The 21930-nt window shown below is 39.4% G+C and overlaps 1 protein-coding gene and 1 pseudogene across 1 annotated transcript; both read left to right on the top strand.

Moving 5' to 3' along the window:
- The first annotated feature begins 1793 nt into the window (after window positions 1–1793).
- Window positions 1794–8023, top strand: LOC116161452 (probable cytochrome P450 6a13). The gene is made up of 4 exons (XM_031474798.1): window positions 1794–1946; window positions 6357–7455; window positions 7505–7756; window positions 7802–8023. Exons 2-4 carry the CDS (start codon window positions 6366–6368, stop codon window positions 7966–7968), a joined length of 1509 nt encoding a protein of 502 aa, XP_031330658.1. The 5' UTR covers window positions 1794–1946; window positions 6357–6365; the 3' UTR covers window positions 7969–8023.
- A 148-nt stretch (window positions 8024–8171) lies between these two features.
- LOC116161453 lies at window positions 8172–12079 on the top strand (annotated as a pseudogene).
- The last annotated feature ends 9851 nt before the right edge of the window (window positions 12080–21930 follow it).

Here is a 21930-nt window from a genome sequence, read left to right as displayed (position 1 = left end):
AGATTTTCAAGAGTTTTTGAAGAGATTCTGAAGAGATTTTGAAGACATTTTGAAGAAATATTGAAGAGATTTTGAAGGGATTTTTAAGAGATTTTGAAGAAATTTTGAAGAGATTTTGAAGAGATTTTGAAGAGATTTTGAAGAGATTTTCAAGAGTTTTTGAAGAGATTCTGAAGAGATTTTGAAGACATTTTGAAGAAATTTTGAAGAGATTTTGAAGAGATTTTGAAGGTATTTTTAAGAGATTTTGAAGAGATTTTGAAGAGATTTTCAAGAGTTTTTGAAGAGATTCTGAAGAGATTTTGAAGACATTTTGAAGAAATTTTGAAGAGATTTTGAAGAGATTTTGAAGGGATTTTTAAGAGATTTTGAAGAAATTTTGAAGATTTTAAAAAAATTTTGGAGATTTTGAAGAGATTTTGAAGAGAGTTTGAAGAGATTTTGAAGAGATTTTGAAGAGATTTTGAAGAGATTTTGAAGAGATTTTGTAGAGATTTTGAAGAGATTTTTAAGAGATTTTGAGGAGATTTTGAAGAGAGGTTGAAGAGATTTTGAAGAAACTTTGATGGGTCTTTGAAGAGTTTATGAACAGATTTCGAAGAGATTTCGGAGAGATTTTGAAGAGATTTCGAAGAGATTTTAAAGAGATTTTGAAGAGATTCTGAAGAGATTTTGAAGACATTTTGAAGAAATTTTGAAGAGATTTTGAAGAGATTTTGAAGGGATTTTTAAGAGATTTTGAAGAGATTTTGTAGAGATTTTGAAGAGATTTTTGAGAGATTTTGAGGAGATTTTGAAGAGAGGTTGAAGAGATTTTGAAGAAACTTTAATGGGACTTTGAAGAGTTTATGAACAGATTTCGAAGAGATTTCGGAGAGATTTTGAAGAGATTTCGAAGAGATTTTAAAGAGATTTTGAAGAGATTTTGAAGAGATTTTGAAGAGATTTTGAAGAAATTTTGAAGAGATTTCGAAGAGATTTTGAAGGGATTTTTAAGAGATTTTGAAGAAATTTTGAAGAGATTTTGAAGAGATTTTGAAGAGATTTTCAAGAGATTTTCAAGAGTTTTTGAAGAGATTCTGAAGAGATTTTGAAGACATTTTGAAGAAATTTTGAAGAGATTTTGAAGAGATTTTGAAGGGATTTTTAAGAGATTTTGAAGAGATTTTGAAGAGATTTTCAAGAGTTTTTGACGAGATTCTGAAGAGATTTTGAAGACATTTTGAAGAAATTTTGAAGAGATTTTGAAGAGATTTTGAAGGGATTTTTAAGAGATTTTGAAGAAATTTTGAAGAGATTTTAAAAAGATTTTGGAGATTTTGAAGAGATTTTGAAGAGAGTTTGAAGAGATTTTGAAGAGATTTTGAAGAGATTTTGAAGAGATTTTGAAGAGATTTTGTAGAGATTTTGAAGAGATTTTTAAGAGATTTTGAGGAGATTTTGAAGAGAGGTTGAAGAGATTTTGAAGAAAGTTTGATGGGACTTTGAAGAGATTTTGAAGAGATTTTGAAGAATATATTATACCTCAAAACAAAAGCAGCAAGCAATCAACCAGGACCAGTAGAAAAAATAGGGCAATAAGGCGCAGCACTACAGTCATTTCTTTTTAATAGACAAGAAATTAAAACGTTTTCCTTGTATGTAATTACTTTTAGATAATAAAAATAATTGTTGTGCTCCCTCTAAACAGCGATAACTTAAAATGTTTACGGTGTAGAAGAATCCCACGTAAATTACGGCATATTTACCTCACCTTGACTTGAGCGATGTACGATAAATACGCACTCGTGACGACCACTTGTGGAATTGATAAAAAAACAAACCAAACCCAATAAGTCATGCGCAACGCTGATCCATTTCGGTACATTTGAGGTTTAACTCAGACCTCAGTTAATGGAAAGTTTGCCGTTCAGAGCTTCGTGTAATTAGTTAATTGTGTTGATTTGGTAAGTGATAATATACCTATTGAATCCAATGCTCCTAATGTAAATATTCGCTTATTGATTGCCTTGGCAGCTAAATTTGGCGCTTGAGTAAGAAGGAGATTCTTGCACGACTTTTTACGCAGCACCGTGGGAAATAAATTAAACCATTAAATAAAAAACGTGTTTTTATTCAATTAATAAACACATGACCAACTTTCTCGAACTTTAATTGAAATAGAAAACGGAGTTCAAGAGCAAATTATGCCGCAAAGTCCATCTGACTGTTAATTACCTTGGAAACACAAACACAAACGTGAAAAATCAACCCTTTTCCCTCCTTATTATCTCTTTTTGATCACTTTTTTTTGTTTCGTATAATATGCTACTTTAGACCTTTTCAGTCCCTTTTCGGTTTTTTATGGCTCTCCTTTAACCTATTTTTAACCCATCGTTCGTTAGTCTTTTGTAGTGTTTTGCTTTTCGTCTTGTTTTTTTTTTTCCTTTTCACTCTTTTTGGTGTATTTAGCCGCTTCTGTGTTGTGGTCTTCTTGGTTTTTGTATTTTCTCTTTTGCTTTGTTAGTCTTTTTAACGTTAGCAGTCTCTTGTTTCGATTTAGCATCCTTTAATGTTTCGTTCGTCTCTTTTTAGTTCTCCTTTAGTCTTTCTCTATTTGATCTGTTTGTAGTCTTTTCAGTCTTGCTATAATTTTTCTTTGATTTCTCTTCACATACTTTCCTCTCATATTGATTTCTCATGCAACCCTCTTTTTATAGGTGAGGGCGGGAGGGGGGGGCATGAATTATTTCCTGAGATGCTACTTTTGAAAGTTAAACGTGCATAACTTTTACATGCAACGGCCAATTGGTATCCGATTTTGCATACGTATGCCTTTAGTGGTGCCAAGTAAAACTTTTTAAAATTGGGGAGGGGGGGGGCACACGTTCTACCCTTCATGGTATTCTACTGAAGGGCCTCAACGGTTTGTGAGGGACTGATTTTATCCTTCGTGCTACTCTAATGAAAGGTCTCAACAAACGACTAGCGTTTTTAAATCCTTGCTTTGGGTTTCAAATTTTAATGCTAGTCCCTTTTTAGTATTTTTGGCTCATTTCTGATCTCTTTCGGACCGCTTTGTATCTGTAATCTCTTCGATTCTAGTTTCTTTAGCGCCTTCAACCGTTTTCTGGCATTACAGAAGCGTTTTTTAAGTTTCCATTTAGTCTTCGTTCGTCCTCTTCATTCTTTGGTCTACTTTTTAATATTTTCAACCGCCCTAGTCTCTTTTCTAGCTTTTTTTCATTTCCCTGAACTACGTAGCTACTTTGGTCTTTTCCTTTGATCCTAATACTCCATTGCTGGTTCGTTGATCTATTTATCTTTGTAATCCTGCTGCTTATCTCTTTTTTGTTGTTTTGGTGTATTTGGCCTCCTTTGTACCTTCCTTTTAGTCTCGTTATTTTTCTTTGGTTCCTTGCCACATATCTCTTATTGGCCTCTCATACAACTCCCCCTTGCTTTATTTTGGTTTTGTTTTTGCCGACCCTTTCGTTTATTTAGTTTCTTTAACGTTTTTAGTAGTTTTTACTCCCTCTTTATCCTCGTTTTCGCTTTTTGTGGTTTATCTTAGATCTCAAGCCATTTCCAATTCAATCTCTTTTGATCTTCCTTATCTCTTATGCTCCCTTGCTCCCTCCCTCTTTGTCATTTCTTTAGTCCATTGAGCTTCCGTGGATTTTCCTTAGTTATCTATTTTTTTCTCTTAGTCACACTTTTAGTCCTTTTAAGTCTTTGTTTTTTCGTATATCTTTGAGCCCCCTTTGTTTCCTCTTTAGTGTACCCTTTGAATATAAATATTCAAAGGTGTACCTTTAGTTTTTAATATTTTATTTCTCTCTTTATGTCAGTTTCTTGTTGACCTCTTGACGGTGTTCTCCTGCTTAGTTTTTGGTCTATTTTTAGTCTTCTTCGTTGCATTCTCGTGTCATTTGCTGCGTTTTGATCTTCTTCCCCGTTGATCCTCTGAAAACTGCTTTCCCTATTTATTTCTTGTCTCCTACTTGACCCATTTAGTGGTCTAGCTCGATTCCCGGTCTAGCAAACCAAAATCTTTGGCGCCACTCAATATTTGGCGGCTATAGAGGGTAGTGCTGCCACATCACTTCCTTGGAGTTCGTTCCAGAAAAGGGCGTGACCCAAGCACATTCAAAATCCGTATAGTATCCCAGTTGCTTAAAAGGCTCTTTTTTAGTCTTTTTTCGTTAGTATCTAAGATTAAGTTTACTATAATATCATCTCTTTTTACTTCTTCTCTATTGGTCGTTTCTAGCTGTTTTGACCGTTCTTTACGCTATGTTCATATGGTGCCTCTTTGCTGAACCTTCAAATCTCTTTTTCATTGGTTTTCTTAGTTCATTGGCATCACTGGCCTCTTAGGTTGAAGTCTTTGGTCTCCTTTGCGTCTCTTTGACTTCTTTGGTTCGTTTATACTCTTCAGTCGTTTTAATGCCTTTGTAACAGATCCAAACCTTCACCTTGTCTCAAGTGTAAAGTTTTCGGTTCAAGAGTCAAAGGTAGTTTTAAAGTTTAACCTTAGCTTCTATGGACTTTTATCAACTTTCTTTTCTCTAGCATTTTTTGATATCTGTCCTTTGGTCTTTTTTAGTCTCGCTTTAGTCTTTTAGCCCTTTTTTACTAGGTATTTAGACTCTTTTATTAAGTCGCTTTTATTTTTATCCCCTTCCTCTTGGTGGTCCTTTTCTCTCTTTAATCTCCTTGGTTTATTTAGTTTTTCTAGTCTGTTTAGCACCTCGAGTCTGTTTTTGGTGTCTTAATCTCTTCTCTGCTGTCTTACTATAGGCTTTCACTCTGTTAGAACTATTTTTGAGCCTCTCTGTTGAAATTATTCCTATTTTTTGAATCTGTCGCCACATTTGGTTGCGTTGGCTCCTTTTAGTCCTTTTTGCTTTTTGCCCTCATTGGGCGTGCTTTTTATCCTTGTTAAACCCGTTAGTTCCCTTTAAGTCTCTCTTAATCCATTCTTAGTATCTTTTTGGTAATTCGTCACTTTTCCTCTAATTTGGTCTCCCTAGATCCCTCGATTTCCTTTCGTCTCTTTGGATTCCTTGGTATCTCTGGTCTATTCTTCCTTCCATCGGTTCCTTTGTTTCCTCTGGTGGTTAGTAGGTTTAGATTTGTTGTAACCCAAACCTAGCCTCAATTTTTGAGGCCCAAGTGTGAATTTTTGATTTCTAGGCTCTAGTACCTATAATTTCCCTCTTTTTGTTTTTATTAAGTGGGCGGGGTTTCAACCAAGGCTGCAACCCACTATACATTTACCGATTTTCATGCCTGAACCCGGATCCGAACCAAAGAGGATCCGGCTTTCTATAGTTATCTTCTTTAGCCCTTTAACCCTTTTTAGTACCTTTGTCTTAATTGTATCTATGGTCTCTTCGCCTCTTGGGTACCTTCAGCCGTTTTTTTGGCATTTTAATATCTTGTTAACCTTTTTGGTTCTTTTATCCTTGTCTCACTTTTCCGTCCTCTTTTGTTTTCATCTTTAGGTCTACTTTTGAATCATTTCTAATCTTCCTCGTCACTTTTCAAGCTTTCTTCATCTCCTTGAATTATGTAGGCACTTTGGTCTTTTTGGTCTTCTTTGTTTGCTTTCTCCTTTATGCTTCAGATTCCAGAAATCAACTGTTACAGCTTCGCTTCTAGGGTCTGGTATACCACCTTTATAGCCCTTTAAGTTCTCTTCCTTCATTGTCCCTCTGTTTGTTCCCTTTTTATTATATTTCGATTTTTCTGGTTTCTTTCTTTCGGATTCAGTTTGTTAGCCATTTTTCGGATATTTTTAGTCTCTTTGGTTTCCTTAAAGCTTTTGGAATTTTTAAATTAGGTAGCCCTCTTGGTGCTTTCGGATCCTATGGTCTCTTTAAAGTTTGTTCAGTCCCTTTTTACTATGCGTTTAGTCCCCTGTTGACTCCCTATGTGGTTTATCTTAAGCCGATCTCTTCCTATTTTCTTCCTTGGTTAGTATATTTTTCCTTTATTTTCATTTTCCCTTTTGTTTTTCTTACGTTTTGGTTTTTTGGGTTTTCTTTTTCCTTGGTTTAGTATTTTCTTCTTCTAGTATCGTTCTAATCCCTGCTCTTCCTTTTTGGCAATTTTCTTTTGATTTTGTTCTTGTTTCCGGTGTTTTGCTGGTTTGTCTGCTATTTAAGGTTTAAATTAAGCTTGGTACAGTCACGCGTGAAAGGTGAACCATGGTTATTGGGGTTGTGCTAGGGCGCCATTCTGTTAGGGACATTAGACAAAGTATCATTGTGCTACTGAAACTGTGTGAATGAAGATCAAACTGGAGCTGCATCCAATATTCTTCATACCAAAGGATTCAGCGAGAAGATAAACTTGAATTCCTCTTTCAGTATGTTGGAATGGCTACGATTTTCAACTGCGCATGCGCCGATTTCCTGGCCGTGGTAATAGCCTGCGTGATCGGTCTAATCACGTTCTTCAAATGGAGGTTTAAATACTGGGAAAGAAAGGGCTTACCTTACATCCGACCCTCCTTCCCTTTCGGCACCATGCAGAATCCGTTACGTCCGAAAGCGAACTTCGGGTTAACCATCAAGGGCCAGTATGCGGAGTCTAAACAGAAAGGGCTTCGACACGTGGGACTATTCACATTTACGAAGCCCACTTACTTGGCCATCGACTTGGAGTACGTGAGAAATGTGCTCTCCAGTGATTTCGAGCACTTCGTTGATCGCGGTGTGTATTCGAACGAGAAGGACGATCCTCTCAGTGCGAACCTGGCAGCGCTGCGGGGGGCGAAGTGGAAGAAGCTGCGAGCTAAGCTGACTCCCACGTTTACCTCAGGGAAGATGAAGATGATGTTTCCTCTGCTCGTTGAGTGCGGAAGGCAGATGGTTGAGGCGATGTGCACAGAAGAACCTATCGACATTAAGGATTGGCTGGGACGTTTCGGCACCGACGTGATTGGCTCGTGCGTGTTTGGGATCGACTGCAACAGCTTCAAGGAGCCGAACTCAGAGTTCAGGGTTACCGGAAAGCGTGCATTCATGTGGACCAAATGGGAGAGTGCCAGAAATTTTTTGGCGTTTTCCAACCCGAACCTCGCCTTAAAACTGGGGATCCGAACCATTCCTGCTGAAGTATCAAATGTCTTTCAGAAGCTGGTTCGCGAGGCGGTGGAAATGCGAGAAAAAAGTGGGGTTAAGCGCGGCGATTTCCTGCAAGTCTTGCTGGATTTGAAGAACAGCACAGACGAAGAAGAGCAACCCCACTTGTCAATTACCGAAATGACAGCGCAAGCATTTCTGTTTTTCGTCGCTGGATTTGAAACGTCATCTTCAACTTTATCATTCTGTTTGTTCGAATTAGCCCAACACCAAGACATGCAGGAGAAGGTTCGGGAGGAGATTGAGTCAGTTTTGGGCACTCACAACGAACTTACTTACGAAGCTATTAAGGAACTGAAGTACACGAGGCAGGTCATCGACGGTGAGTACCAACGATTTTCAGTCGCATCACTCAAACTCCAACACCTTAGAAACCTTGAGAAAGTACCCTCCGCTACCCCACCTGGTGAGAAGGTGTGTAAAGGACTACAAAGTGCCCGGTACCAACTTGACCATTGAGAAAGGCACAGCAGTAACCGTATCGGTCTACGGCATCCACTACGACCCCGACTACTACCCCAACCCCGAACAGTTCGACCCCGAAAGATTCAGCGCCGAAAACAAGCCGACGATCAAGCCCTTTACCTACTTGCCGTTCGGCGAGGGACCGCGAATGTGCATCGGTACGTCCGTCGACTTCTCGACAAAATAATGATGGAAAATTTCAGGTCTGCGCTTCGGACTTATGCAAGTGGCGGTTGGATTGGCGCTACTTTTAAAAAATTTCCGTTTCACTTTGAGCGAAAAAACCAAGGTTCCTCTCAAGTACAACGCCAACAGCATCATTCTGTCGGTTGTGGGAGATATATGGCTAAAAGTTCACAAAATACAGTGAGATTTCACTATGTACATAGCGTTTTTTAAAGAATAAATTTTGTATTTACTCACTATTCCATCTTCCGATCCCAAAGATCACTTTGTTTGTAGATTCGTGTCCGAGTCATTTTTAGATGCTCGATATTATTAATATGCTTTGTTATTTTCATTTAACATTCATTAATTGAATTGAATTCTTAGTAATTCGTACGTATAATTTCCATTGAGTGCTGCAGCTTGTCAGTTCGAACGAACGTTAAGGGTTCAGTCAACGAAAAAGAAGTAGACATACCTCACCACATCCGGCCACGCACTTATATGGAAACCTAAAATGACACACAAAGTCACTAAGATCATTCCAAAAAGATGGGGGGTCGGTGATGTCGTTGTGGGCGGAGCGGGCTGTCGGGTGTAGCTGTACAGACGGTGCAAGTAGCGTAGAATATGCCTGGTAAGAATGAGAAAACTTGGAACTGTCGTCTCCGTTCGTTTAACAAAAGAAAAACAAGGAAACAAGGAACCTAACACGGTCTCAGTTACCCATCAGGTACTTTGCATCACGATAATTTAGAAGCGCGCAACGTGCGGTGGTATTGCCTATCAAACTGCGCGAGTGAGGCAGGTGGTAGCAGTGCAAACGACTCGTTCAGCAAATACACTTGAACCTCGATTGTATGGTAGAAACCAATAAATGCTTCAGATGCTTCAAATGGTTAAGATGCTTCAGATGCTTCAGATGCTTCAGATGCTTCAGATGCTTCAGATGCTTCAGATGCTTCAGATGCTTCAGATGCTTCAGATGCTTCAGATGCTTCAGCCTCCTCAGGTGCATCAGATGCTTCAGACGCTTTAGGCGCTTCGGATGCTTCGCTTCCTGAAGATGCTTCGCATGATCTAGATGCTTCAGATGCTTAGGATTCTTCGAATTCGTTGGATTCTTCGGATTTTTCGGATTCTTCACATTTTTGCATCCTTCACATTCTTCAAATCCTTTACATCCTTCACGTTCTCCACGTTCTTCACGTTCTTCACATTCTTCACATTCTTCACATTCCTCACATTCCTCACATTCTCTTCACATTCTCTTCACATTTTCTTCACATTCTCTTCACATTCTCTTCACATTCTCTTCACATTCTCTTCACATTCTCTTCACATTCTCTTCACATTCTCTTCACATTCTCTTCACATTCTCTTCACATTCTCCTCACATTCTCCTCACATTCTCCTCACATTCTCCTCACATTCTCTTCACATTCTCTTCACATTCTCTTCACATTCTTTTCACATTCTCTTCACATTCTCTTCACATTCTCTTCACATTCTCTTCACATTCTCTTCACATTCTCCTCACATTCTCCTCACATTCTCCTCACATTCTCTTCACATTCTCTTCACATTCTCTTCACATTCTTTTCACATTCTCTTCACATTCTCTTCACATTCTCTTCACATTCTCTTCACATTCTCTTCACATTCTCCTCACATTCTCCTCACATTCTCTTCACATTCTCTTCACATTCTCTTCACATTCTCTTCACATTCTCTTCACATTCTCACATTCACATTCTCTTCACAATCGCTTCACATTCCTCACATTCTTCACATTCTTCACATTCTTCACATTCTTCACATTCTTCACATTCTTCACATTCTTCACATTCTTCACATTCTTCACATTCTTCACATTCTTCACATTCCTCACATTCGTCACATTCTTCACATTCCATAAGTCCCATAAGATCCATAAGATCCATAAGATCCATAAGATCCATCAGATCCATAAGATCCATAAGATCCATAGGATCCATAGGATCCATATGGTCCATAAAATTTATAAGATCCATAAGATCCATAAGATCCATAGGATCCATAAGATCCATAAGATCCATAAGATCCATAAGGTCCATAAGATCCATAAGATCCATAGGATCCATAGGATCCATAAGATCTATAAGATCCATAAGATCCATAAGATCCATAAGATCCATAAGATCCATAAGATCCATAAGGTCCATAAGATCCATAAGATCCATAAGATCCATAAGATCCATAAGGTCCATAAGATCCATAAGATCCATAAGATCCATAAGATCCATAAGATCCATAAGATCCATAAGATCCATAAGATCCATAAGATCCATAAGATCCATAAGATCCATAAGATCCATAAGATTCATAAGATCTATAAGATCCATACGATCTATAAGATCCATACGATCCATAAGATCCATAAAATCCATAAGATCGATAAGAACTTCATAAATTCCTTTTTATTTAACCATTTCTGGGTTGGGAGGTGAGTGTCAAAAAACGCACAATTAAATTAAGACCGCCGGTTGTGCCAAGTCACAATTTGACGTCATGTGTTTCTTTGCAGTGCCCTCACAAATGGCTCTTCTGTCGAATTGTGCCTGTACGGAGACCCTTGCACTAGTTCTGTGCGTCGGGATCGGAATCTTCGCCTACTTTAAGTGGGCGTTCGGCTATTGGAAGAGGAAAGGCGTCCCATACTTGAAACCATCGATTCCAATGGGAAACATGGAGTGCCCCATAATTCCCAAACGGTCGTTTGCAGAGTCGGTTCGCGAATGGTACAGCGAGGCGAAGCGAAGGGGCGACAAGCACGTGGGGCTTTTCATATTCTCAAAACCCGTATACATGCCGATCGATTTGGAACTTGTGAGGAATGTCCTCGTGAAAGATTTCGATCACTTCGTCGACCGTGGCGTCTTCTTCAACGAGCGGGACGTGCTCAGTCTGCAGCTGTTCTCGCTCGAGGGATCGCGTTGGAGGAATTTGAGAGCGAAGCTAACTCCCACCTTTTCATCGGGAAAGCTGAAGACTATGTTCGGAATGGTGGCGGCGTGCGGGAGGCAAATGGTGAAAGCTATGGAAGACAAAGGTGGGCCGATCGACATAAAAGATTGGGCGGGTCGCTACGGTACCGACGTCATTGGCACCTGCGCCTTCGGTATCGAGTGCAACAGCTTCCAAAACCCCAACTCGGATTTTAGACGCTTTTCCAAAAGGGCTCTGTTACCAACCGCGTGGAACAGCTTCAAAATCTTCCTAGCCTTTACAAGTAAAAACCTAGGGAGGATGCTAGACATACGCATAACACCCGATGATGTCTCCGGCTTCTTCACGAAGATTGTTCAGGATACCATCAAGTACAGAGAGGAGAATAAGGTCGTCCGAAGTGACTTCTTGCAAATTCTGTTGGATTTGAGAAACGCAACGGACGAGAGTGGCCACCATTTGACTGTCGAAGAAATTGTAGCGCAATCCTTCCTGTTTTTCCTAGCCGGATTTGAGACAATGTCAACCGCCATGACTTCTGCCTGTACGAACTAGCCGTAAACGTTGACCTCCAGGAAAGGGTACGAGACGAAGTCGAAGCGGTCTTGGAGGCGCACAACGGCGAGCTGACCCACGAAGCGGTCGCCGAGATGAAGTACATGAAACAAGTGATCGATGGTGAGCGCAACTTTCAATTGCCTTTTAAGTGCTTGGTTCCTTACAGAAAGCCTACGGAAGTATCCGCCTGGTTCGCATCTGGTACGAAAGTGCGTGGCGGACTACAAAGTTCCTGGCACGAGTGTAACCGTAGAAAGCGGAACAGCGGTTCTCGTCTCAGTGTACGGGTTGCACTACGACCCGGAGTACTTTCCGGATCCTGAGAGGTTCGACCCTGACAGATTCAGTGAGGAGAACAGAAGCAAAATTGGTGCTTACATGGCTTTCGGCGAGGGACCGCGGATGTGTATTGGTGAGACTCATCTACGAAATTGACCTCGTTTTTATTTTGCCATTGTAGGTGTGCGGTTCGCCTTCCTGCAGTTGAGAGTGGCCCTTGCGCTCCTCCTGAAAGACTTTCGTTTCACCGTGAGCGAGAAGACGAGGGAGCCCATACAAATGAACCCTCAGAGCTTAGTTCTGTCCGTATTGGGAGATATTTGGTTAAATATTGAAAGAATATAAGTGAAATAATTTAGAAAGTTTCGTCACCTTTGGGCCTAACGGGTCCTTTTTAGCGTCCGTGTAATCCAATTTTGGTTTCCTAACATTTTTTAATCTTTTACACAGTTCTTTTTTAAATCTATATTAAATTATATTGTTTTGAGCAATCTTTTTTACCTCATTTTGATCCCTTTTTTGACAGCCTGCTTACCTCTTTTGATCGTATGGTCGCCTCTCTTTACCGCCGCGCCGCCATTTTGGTCATTTTTGGTTTTATTTTAAGCATTCCTTTGTCTTCCTTCTCTTTCCTTAGCTTGCTTTATCCCTTCTAATGGGAATGGGTATTCTTTTTTGGGTCCCTTTTCACAATGGTTGACCTTTCAATTGCATGTTCTTAATCCGTTCTGTCCTCGATCTTCCTTTTGGTCTTTTTTTTGGCTCGCTGTGCTTCCTTTTAACCCCTTTAGTTCCATTTTGAAGTTTTTTTGTCATTTTTTAGATACTTTTTTCCCTGTTTGTCTATTTGTGCCTCTTTTTTGTCCCATTAAGTTCATTTGGTTTTTTCAGCTTCCTTAAAAACCCCTAAGTTTTATATTGATATTAGTTTTCTATTATGTCTTTAGCCTTTTTTGTGTATTATGGTCTTCTAAGTTTCTCCTTAGGCACCATTAATTTGGTGGTAGCATTATATATATAAATATACAATGGTGGTAGTCGCCATTTTAAAGTATAGTTTCAGTTTGATTTTGTTTTATTGTTAGCTTCTCTGTTATTTTGCAGTAGCCGCTCAATGCCTCTTAATTTCGTTTGTTTTATTGCTTTACTTTCGTCTCTAATTTCAATGAAGTCTAAAAGGTCCCTTTGACCTGCTTGCTTTTCCTTGATCGTCTAGTCTAGTAAACCTCCTTTTAGCTTTATTTTGCCACGTTATTTCTCTCCCTTTGGTGTCCTTTCGGACCTTTTTTAGGTTCTCTATGACTTATTTACGTTTTTTTTTGGCTGTTGCTGTTTTTACGAGAGTGTTAAGTTCGTCTTTTAATCTCTTTTTGACCTATCTTTAGCCTTTGTTTAGTTACTACCTTTTCATCTTACTCTCACTTCAGTTCAATTTCAATGCAGTCCCTTTTGCTTGCAGTATCTGCTCAGCCACCTTTCCTCCGGTGTTGGAAGCACTGTTGCCTCGTTCAACCACGGGTCTTCTGTTATAGATGGGGCAATTGTGGCACCATTCGTAAATCAGGGTCCCTGCAGAATTATGTACGTACATTTCACGTACATGGCACGTTATTTTGTTGTACACGCTAGGTAGGTTTTCTACCGTACGTACTCTAACTCCCGTACATAGCACGTACGGCAAAGTACGTACCTAGTATGTGCAAAGTGGTGCAAAAATAACGTACCATGTACGTCCGTAAATCCAGGGCTGTACGTACTATGTACATGATCGCATGCAGAATTATCAGTTAACCGAAATTGTCGGCGTTCCATGTACGTACTTTGTACGTTATAGTATGTGATCGTACACCACTGTACGTACATATTTGCCCCATGGACGTACGTACGTAAAATGGGACAAAAATTTACGCACAGTGGACAATTCGTGCTATGTGGGCGATTCGTAGACTGTGTCTCTCCGTTTGCATACGGCGGTTTTGGGCCAAACCTCCATTCCGAAGATTTATCTGTAGGAACGTGGTTCCCTCATCTGCCTCGACGTTCCCCCGGGTTCCTGCCATTACCTCCTGGTGTCCTGGCCACGTCTTCCGCATTGAGCATCCTTTCGGTCCACATGGCGCGTCTAGGGTTCCTGTCGCACACAAAGGAAAATGGGTAGAGATGGAAAGAGAACACAAGAGAGAAAAAATGCAACAAAGAGCTATTCGGATCGACAGAAAATGGACGATGTAGAATATTAAACAGAAATATGGAGGGAGATAGGGATGGACAATAAGCATACATGGGTGGAAGATTGATAATTGAATGCATACTAGTAAATGAAAAAATACTGAAAGTAATAAAAGAACTTAAGGTTTGAACAGGGATAGAATCCGATCAAGAAATGTAAAGATACAAAGACAATTTGGGCAAAGGACATTGTGGAGACACAGAAAGAGACCAAAAGAATAAAACGAAGAAGAAATTGAAGAAAGGCGAAAGCACAGAGGCAGAGTGGACAAATACGAAGGAAAGAATTAAAAAGCAATAACAATGAAGGGGAAGGGAGTGATAAAAGAAAGCAACAGCTTTTCCACCCGGTTCAACAGCTATCTGGATTGGTACCGGTTCTAAAATACATTGGTCCTGTTGGACCAACTGAAAAAGCGGTTGGATTGCCTTGTGGAGTCGTACTTGTCTCTAATTGGCTGTGAACTCACGACCTCGTTTCTGATTGGTGTGACGTCACTTCCTGGTCCAGAACATGCATTGGTCATCTACTAACTTAGTGTTAAAAAATTATCAAATCTTTCTCTGCTGGGGCGTATTCCATGGGAAAGAAGGAATGGAATTGTTTGTCAAATAAATCAAAGATGAGATTTGGAAAGGGGTGGGAAAGGAGGTGGAGGGAGAAATGGTAGAAGACGTAAGCCAATTTGAAAATTTAAAAATGCTAGATGTAACGAAACAGTGGGGCGAAAGCAAAAACAAGGGAATTGGAAAAAATGGCCGGAGAGGTAGCGACGAGAGAGGAAGTTCAAAAACGAGTTCAGAATAAGATAATACCTTTTTTATGCCATTGTGGTGTTGATGTATAGAACGGATGCGAGGATGGAAGGAATGGGATGAATTAGAAGGAATACAAAGAAGGTAGATATTACCAAAGGCCACGGGTCCGTTAACTTGGCCCCACCACTGAGAGATTTGATAGTCGTATTATTTTGAAATGAATGCGCTCGTTATGCGCTCCTATGCGCCACCGATAATAACTCTTGCGCCATTATCGTTTTTTAGAAATCCGAAAAAAACATTTGGGGGGGCCAAGTGAACGTAGCCCCCACCCCAGTACGTATTTTGTCCCTTGTAACTAGGTCACCTGATACATTTGGTTATGCGCTCAATTGCGCCACTTGAATTAAAGTTAGCGCCATTACGGTTAAGCCGTGACAAATTTTCAAAAAGTGGGGGGCCAACTTAACGTTTTTAAAAGTTACTTTTTGTTAACATCTTTTTATACGAAATTAAATTGTACTCTCAGGTATGCGCTGAAATGCGCCGTAAAAAGATATCTTTGCGCCATTATTGTTTTTTGGATATCCTTAAATATATTTGGGGGGGGCCAAGTGAACGGAATCCCCCATAACGCATTTTGCTACCGGTATTTGTGCCACTTGATACATCTGGTTATGAGCTCAATTGCGCCACTTGAATTAAAGCTAGCGCCATTACGGTTAAGCCATAAAAAATTTTTAAAAAGTGGGGGGGGGCTAACTTAACGTTTTCAAAAGTTACGTTTTTTAACATGTTTTTTCTACTACATCGTACCTTTCATCATGCGCTAAAATGCGCCGTAAACAAAAATCTTGGCGCCATTATAGTGTTTCAGAAACACTATACAGGGTGTTTTTTTTGGGAGCTTTAGTTAAACGATTCTGGGAAAATAAAATAGGTAGGTTTTAAAAAATTTGTATTTAGGAGTTACTCCGAAGGCCGAATCGATGTAAAATATTTTCAAAATGGACGCACTTCCGGAAATAACTTTTGAAAACGCTAAGTTAGACCCTCCACTTTTTAAAAATTTTTTATGGCTTAACCGTAATGGCGCTAGCTTTAATTCAAGTGGCGCAATTGAGCGCATAACCAAATGTATCAGGTGACCTAGTTACAAGGGACAAAATACGTACTGGGGGGGGGGGGCTACGTTCACTTGGCCCCCCCAAATGTTTTTTCGGATTTCTAAAAAACGATAATGGCGCAAGAGTTATTATCGGTGGCGCATATGAGCGCATAACGAGCGCATTCATTTCAAAATAATACGACTATGAAATCTCTCAGTGGGGGGGGCCAAGTTAACGGACCCAAAGGCCACTGGGACCAAACGAAGGGACGCCAAGTACTTACATATTATAGTACGAAATAAAAATGGAGAAGATAGAGTTGGGGCACGGGGCGATTCTAAAAAGGAGAGGAAGAGAAATTGAATTGCTCAAAGAACTTTTGCCAACAAGGATGAACACAAAAAATACGTTACGAAAGAAACGGAGAGGGATGGACCGAGGTTAAAAGGAGGAGAGGAATACGGGACATGATGGAAGAAGAACTTAAAAAAAGGTACCAAGATATACAAGCGCCTCAACAGAGAGAAAAAAATCGAGAATTCACGAGGAAACAGAATGTACAAGGAAGAAGTGCGGAAATATATAAGAGAGGGAAGAAAAAACACTAAACTAATAGCACGATTCAGATGCGCAATCCAGAAGAGAAGAAGAAGAAAGGAAACGCAGACAATATGAAGAAGAAGAAAGCACCTGAGAGGCTCGTAGGGTTAGCGTAGACTCCAAAAGTCTTTCCAAACTTTGATTTAAACGACACTGATTTCGTTGCAATTACAATTATAGTATTGGCCCTTTGATGGTGGACAAACTCCCTTAAACTGGTAACTTGGGGACTTTATTTTAAGCGACAAATGCTTGATAAACACAGGACCCCCATTAAACTTCTTCGTAAATGCTTAAACAGGCTAAACGTTCATTTTTTACACACGACTTGAATCTTTTAAAAGTCGTATACTTAACTAACTTCCTTCTAAAACGCGATAACAAATACGCTCAAACGGCTGTTTTTTAACGTGCGAAAAACGCGATCCACGATAGTACTCGCCAATCAAACGCTCGACCAACAAAAAGGGGTCGTTTAACTTCCGGTACGCTTACTTAAAACCTTTTCCCTCTCTTCACTGCCCTGCACCTATTCAATACGGCGATAATACGTCCTTATCTTGCAATTGAATTAGTGTACGCAACGATAAGAAATGTTCTTATCTACGACCGGAGAAAAACATGAGATAAACAATAAAGTCGATATTTATAAATCTATTTCGGCAGATTTTATCTGGTTGGCCCAAAAAGTATATCTAGAGAGCTTTCGATGACCATGTGCACTTTGACCCACAGTAATTGTCCACTGCCTGTGTTAATGCGCTTACTATTTCTATTTTTATTTTAGAATAGCAAAATTTTCGCTAAGTTCTGCAAGATTTTAGCACATTTCCTTGTGCGGTCTTTAGTTCGGCAACCCATCGCTCAAACTTTCGACATTAAATTCATAATTCAACTAAGAGAAGTAACAATTCCTTCGAATCAAACGCATTAGCACATTTATCACAAAAATCGAGATTCGACTTTTTTTTAGCAATGACGTTAATTTTCATCGAATATGATGAGTCATTCACCCAGTTACATGCGCCGCATCTTTTAGAGAATATTGATCGGCGACGACGGGTAGTTTAACTTTCCCTTTCCCAAACTTCATTGCTATTTCCACCAACACGTAAGTTTCAATAAACTACTTTTCAGTGCGTGCCTATTATTAGACACGTTTCGTTCGATATTTATAAAAATTACGCCAAGTTCACTCGCGACTTTTAAAAATAGGCGGTTGTTGTACGAGTCGTGTTCTTTTCGGGTGTGTGCATTTAACAAAAGTGCTGTTTTCTTAAAATAAAGAAAATGTCGTTCGAGGGCCATCAATCCGTGGACGTTTTAATTGAGGCGATCGAAAAGATGGAAGGAAAGGAGACGCTTACTTCATTGTCAATGATTTCCAATAACGTGAGCTTACCTCCAGCAGGTAGCAGTGGACTTTTCGAGCAGACATTCCCATTACTGGAATACCTCTACATCAACAACAACCAAATAACTCGACTCAATGATGGTGGATTTTCAGACCTGAATCGCCTGAGGTACCTCGAGTTAAAAAATAATGGATTAACCGAGCTCGAAACTGGAGCGTTTACTTACCTGCCCTCGCTTTTCCATCTCAATCTGTCGGACAATAAGTTGGAGGTCCTGCAAAATAGAGTGTTTGAGGGATTGGAGCGTTTAGGAGTTCTAATCCTAAATAATAACGAAATAAAGGAGGTTGAAGGTGAAGTTTTCCGCAACTTACACGGCCTGGTCAACTTAGAGTTGGCTAATAACCAAATTGAGGCGCTGAACGATGGGGTCTTTCAAGATTTGGAGAATTTGGCTCATTTGGTGCTAAGGTATAACAAGCTACAACGGTTGGATACCTCACTAGTGGCTCCATTAAAGAAACTGATTCACTTGGACATGTCCCACAACCAAATCTCCAAGATTCCGGAGAATTTTCTGTGCGATCGACTGATTGATGGATACCGTGTGAGTTTTTCACACAACCAGATTGCAGAAATTGGAACCTGCGCGTTTAGAGGTTTGGTGATACGTGATGGGGAGCTGGATTTGGGCCACAATCAACTGAAGGTGTTAAAAGCGGGTTCACTCTCGAAGGTGGAGGCGAACAAGGTCATTCTCTCTCACAATTCTACTGAAACCATTGAAAACGGGGCATTTGAAGACTGTGCTTGCACCGAGCTACACTTGGACAACAACAATTTGGCTGAAATCACGTCTCAGCAACTAAAAGGTCTGAAAGTCAATAGACATCTGCGCCTATCCCGCAATCGCATAGTAAGCTTCGAAGGAGCATTCGTAAATTGCTGCACTTTAGGAAGGCTGGATTTGGATTACAACCAGATTGACCACCTACCAAATTCATGTTTCGATGGTTTGGAAAACCTGATCCTACTTTTGTTAAACCATAACTCCATCAAAACCATACAGGAAAATAGCTTTTCTGGTCTGCCCAAGCTTTACACAATATTTCTGATCAAAAATCAAATACAAACGCTCCACCCGCGGTGCTTACGCCCGCTGGAAAATCTAGAAGAGCTACTATTGTGCGCAAATAAAATAAGGGCGTTGCCAGACGGACTGTTCGACGGAAACACGCGCATGCACGACCTGAACTTGCACGACAACCACCTTACGGAAGTGCCACCGCTCTTCGGTGGCATTGCAACGTTAAGAAAGCTCGACTTGGGCTTCAACAAAATACGTGAAGTTCCGAGGAACAGCTTCGCCACCGGAACCGATCGCAAAGCGCTCTCCATGTTGAATCTCGCTGGTAACGCGAACATTAAAATCGAGCCTGGGGCGTTCGAGGGCCTCGATTACGTCAAATACCTCGTGCTATCTTCGATCAACGTTAAAGATGTGGCTCCGGATACGTTCAGGGGTTTGGGTAGCGTACATAGGCTTGAGCTGGACGGAAATCTTATCGCATCTCCTGAGACCTTAAGGGGTTTACCGCCGACGAAAGTTGTACTTCTGGAAAATAACCCACTGGAAGCTGCCGACTTGAAATTTGACAGATTAGGGCTGGACCACATTGACGTTATTTCGTTTGAGAAGATATCCTATCAAAGGGGTGCGGACAAATGGAGCTTGGTAGACAAACGCATTGAAGATGTTGATGAGACCTACGATTGGTGTCCAGAAGAAGAAGGTGAAAATCAATAATCTTGTTTATCTGCTTAGAATTGTCACGGATATTAGAGGCCTTAACAAGGAAATAAAGAAGCATAAAGAGCTTGCATACAATACTGCTATATTACTTATATTATATTATATTATGTTATTTAATGTTACGTTAAGTTACGTTACGTTACGTTATGTTACGGTACGTTACATTACGTTACGGTACGTTATGTTACGTTACGGTACGTTATGTTATCTTATCTTGTATTATATTAATATGTTATATGAAACAACCTTTATGAAAACTGTGGAAAACCGTATATCTACCCCGTTAAATAAATTGAAATTGCATCAAAAGAACCACAGCCTCACTAAAATTGGAGAAAACGTGCTCTTGATTCAATTGCAATAAGAGTTCTTTATCGCTACGTAAAGCTAATTAAATTTGGAGCTAATCATGTTTCGCCCATAAGAAAACACGGGTTGTTAATTTCATTAGACGAAGTATCAATTATCCTGCAGAAGGGGGAACGGAACTGAGAGAGTGAATAATGATTTAAATAGCAGAGGAAGACGTGAATCGAGGATTTTTTGGCCGTGGATATTAATCGTTGCCTTTCGTTTGGTGGGCACTTTTAGTGTATGGCAGTCTGCCAAAAACAAAAATTCAAAATTATAAAAAAAACATTAAATATTATAACGTTATTCGGTGGTAGTTAAATATAACCCACTACCACATTATTTGCACGGCCACAATTAAAACATTTTTTTTTGTTTCGATAGATCGTAAGTATTCCTTACATGTTACATTTGCGGAAACTTTGAATTTGGCACATTTCTCCCCAATATAAGCGGTACGGTGACCTATAGGGAATTTGTCATATTTATTAACGTACATTTCTAGCCGGATGTTATGGTTATGGTTTACCTAGCGACTCAAACACAGCTTTCTGTAACATTTTCTGCATGGTCACCTTTCACTGCTCTGGGTTCAAGGCAAACACCAAAGAACAGTCAAATAGACCAAAAAGAAGTGAAGAAAAATTTAATCGGAAAAATTAATTTGTACAAAACCTATAATAAAGAGAATTGGTGCAACTAGAACATGAAATGAAAGTCTAAAGATAAGATTAAGACTAAGAACCGAGTTAAAGGTACTAAATAGAGAGTAAACGATAAAAAACGGGACTATCAAGGTTTAGGAGAATACAAAAACTAAATAACCTTATAAAATTAAAGATACCAAGATATGAAGAGAAGAGAGAAATTAAACCAAAGGAAAATTTAAGCTTAAAGGGACCAAAGAGACAATAGGCAACTAAAAGCAGATTAAAGTATAAAAAGGTTAAAAAGAAAGGGTCAAAAATGACTAAAGTGACTAACGAGACTAAACAGACTAGAGAGATCAAAGAGATGAAGAACGCTAAACGAAAAATTAAATAAAAAGGCAAATATTGTAAAATAAAAAAGACTACAATGCACTGAAAAGTTGGACCAAAATGAAATCAGTAATAAAATAAAAAATAGTGGCATGAGAGCCTGTTTAAAACACTAAAAAGGCCATAAGTATCTCAAGAATTGACTAAATAGAAACTTAAAAAGAAAGTCAAAGGAACCAAAGGGACGTAGAATGTCAATAAAAGACAAAAATGACGATAGTGAAGCTCTAAAAATATACCTACTAAGGGTTAAGGGAAAAGAAAAGAAAACTAAAGGGAGACTAAGAACTGGCTACTGGGTACTGGATTAAAGAGGCTAAGTAAGGCAAAGACACCAAGAAAAAGAGATCAAACAAACTAAAAGTACACCTGAACGAAACAACGGGGAGGACAAAAAAACACACGAGACAATTGCCTACTGAAAGTATTAACACGAGGTTTATAGCAGAAAAAAGAACAAAAGGACTAAAAAGACACTAAAAAATGACTTTAAAAAGGCCAAGGGGGGTTAAATTCTGAACTCTGAAATGATTAATGACCATGACATGGTAAGGTGGTATTAGGGGGAGAGAAGGGCAAGGAAACCAACGAACCCAAAAGGTTCGAAGAGGTAAACAAAGCAAAAGTGAAGAAAAAGTGACAAGAAACTCAAGAAAGTTACTAAACAGTCCAGAAACGTCAAAAATTATCGCTAAAATCAAACCGAAGACAAATACTACAATTGAAGCAAAATTGGGATTAAAGCGGGACCAAAAACGACACAAAGAAAATAAAAAACTTCCTAAAGGGGCAGTAAAGAGAGAATGAACATATACCACAAATATATAAGAGAAAAAGTGATACTAATAGATCCAAAAATCGACTGAAGTTACCAAAAAGGTTACAGGAACCACACACGTACCCGAAATGCTACATTTGAAGTGTAAAAACAATAGGATGATGAAAAAGGCTACCACAAGGGACAGAAATATGACAACGAAGACCAACCAAAAACATGAAACTAAACCTAAAGGAAACAAATGAAGAGTGGAGACCAAACTAAAAGTATTCCAATAAACCAAAAGCAGTGCAATTAACAATTGGATT

This window comes from Photinus pyralis, unplaced genomic scaffold (assembly GCF_008802855.1).
Source record: "Photinus pyralis isolate 1611_PpyrPB1 unplaced genomic scaffold, Ppyr1.3 Ppyr1.4_LG10, whole genome shotgun sequence".
NCBI lineage: Eukaryota > Metazoa > Arthropoda > Insecta > Coleoptera > Lampyridae > Photinus > Photinus pyralis.
Note: the sequence above shows the minus strand (reverse complement) of the source record. Positions and strands in the feature narration are given on the sequence as shown.

Bases quoted from the DNA above. Each gene is read 5' to 3' on its own strand.
- LOC116161452 (XM_031474798.1), top strand. From the start codon at position 6,366: ATGGCTACGATTTTCAACTGCGCATGCGCCGATTTCCTGGCCGTGGTA. The intron at 7,456-7,504 runs GTGAGTACCAAC...CCAACACCTTAG, and splicing joins CACGAGGCAGGTCATCGACG to AAACCTTGAGAAAGTACCCT. The intron at 7,757-7,801 runs GTACGTCCGTCG...GGAAAATTTCAG, and splicing joins GGGACCGCGAATGTGCATCG to GTCTGCGCTTCGGACTTATG.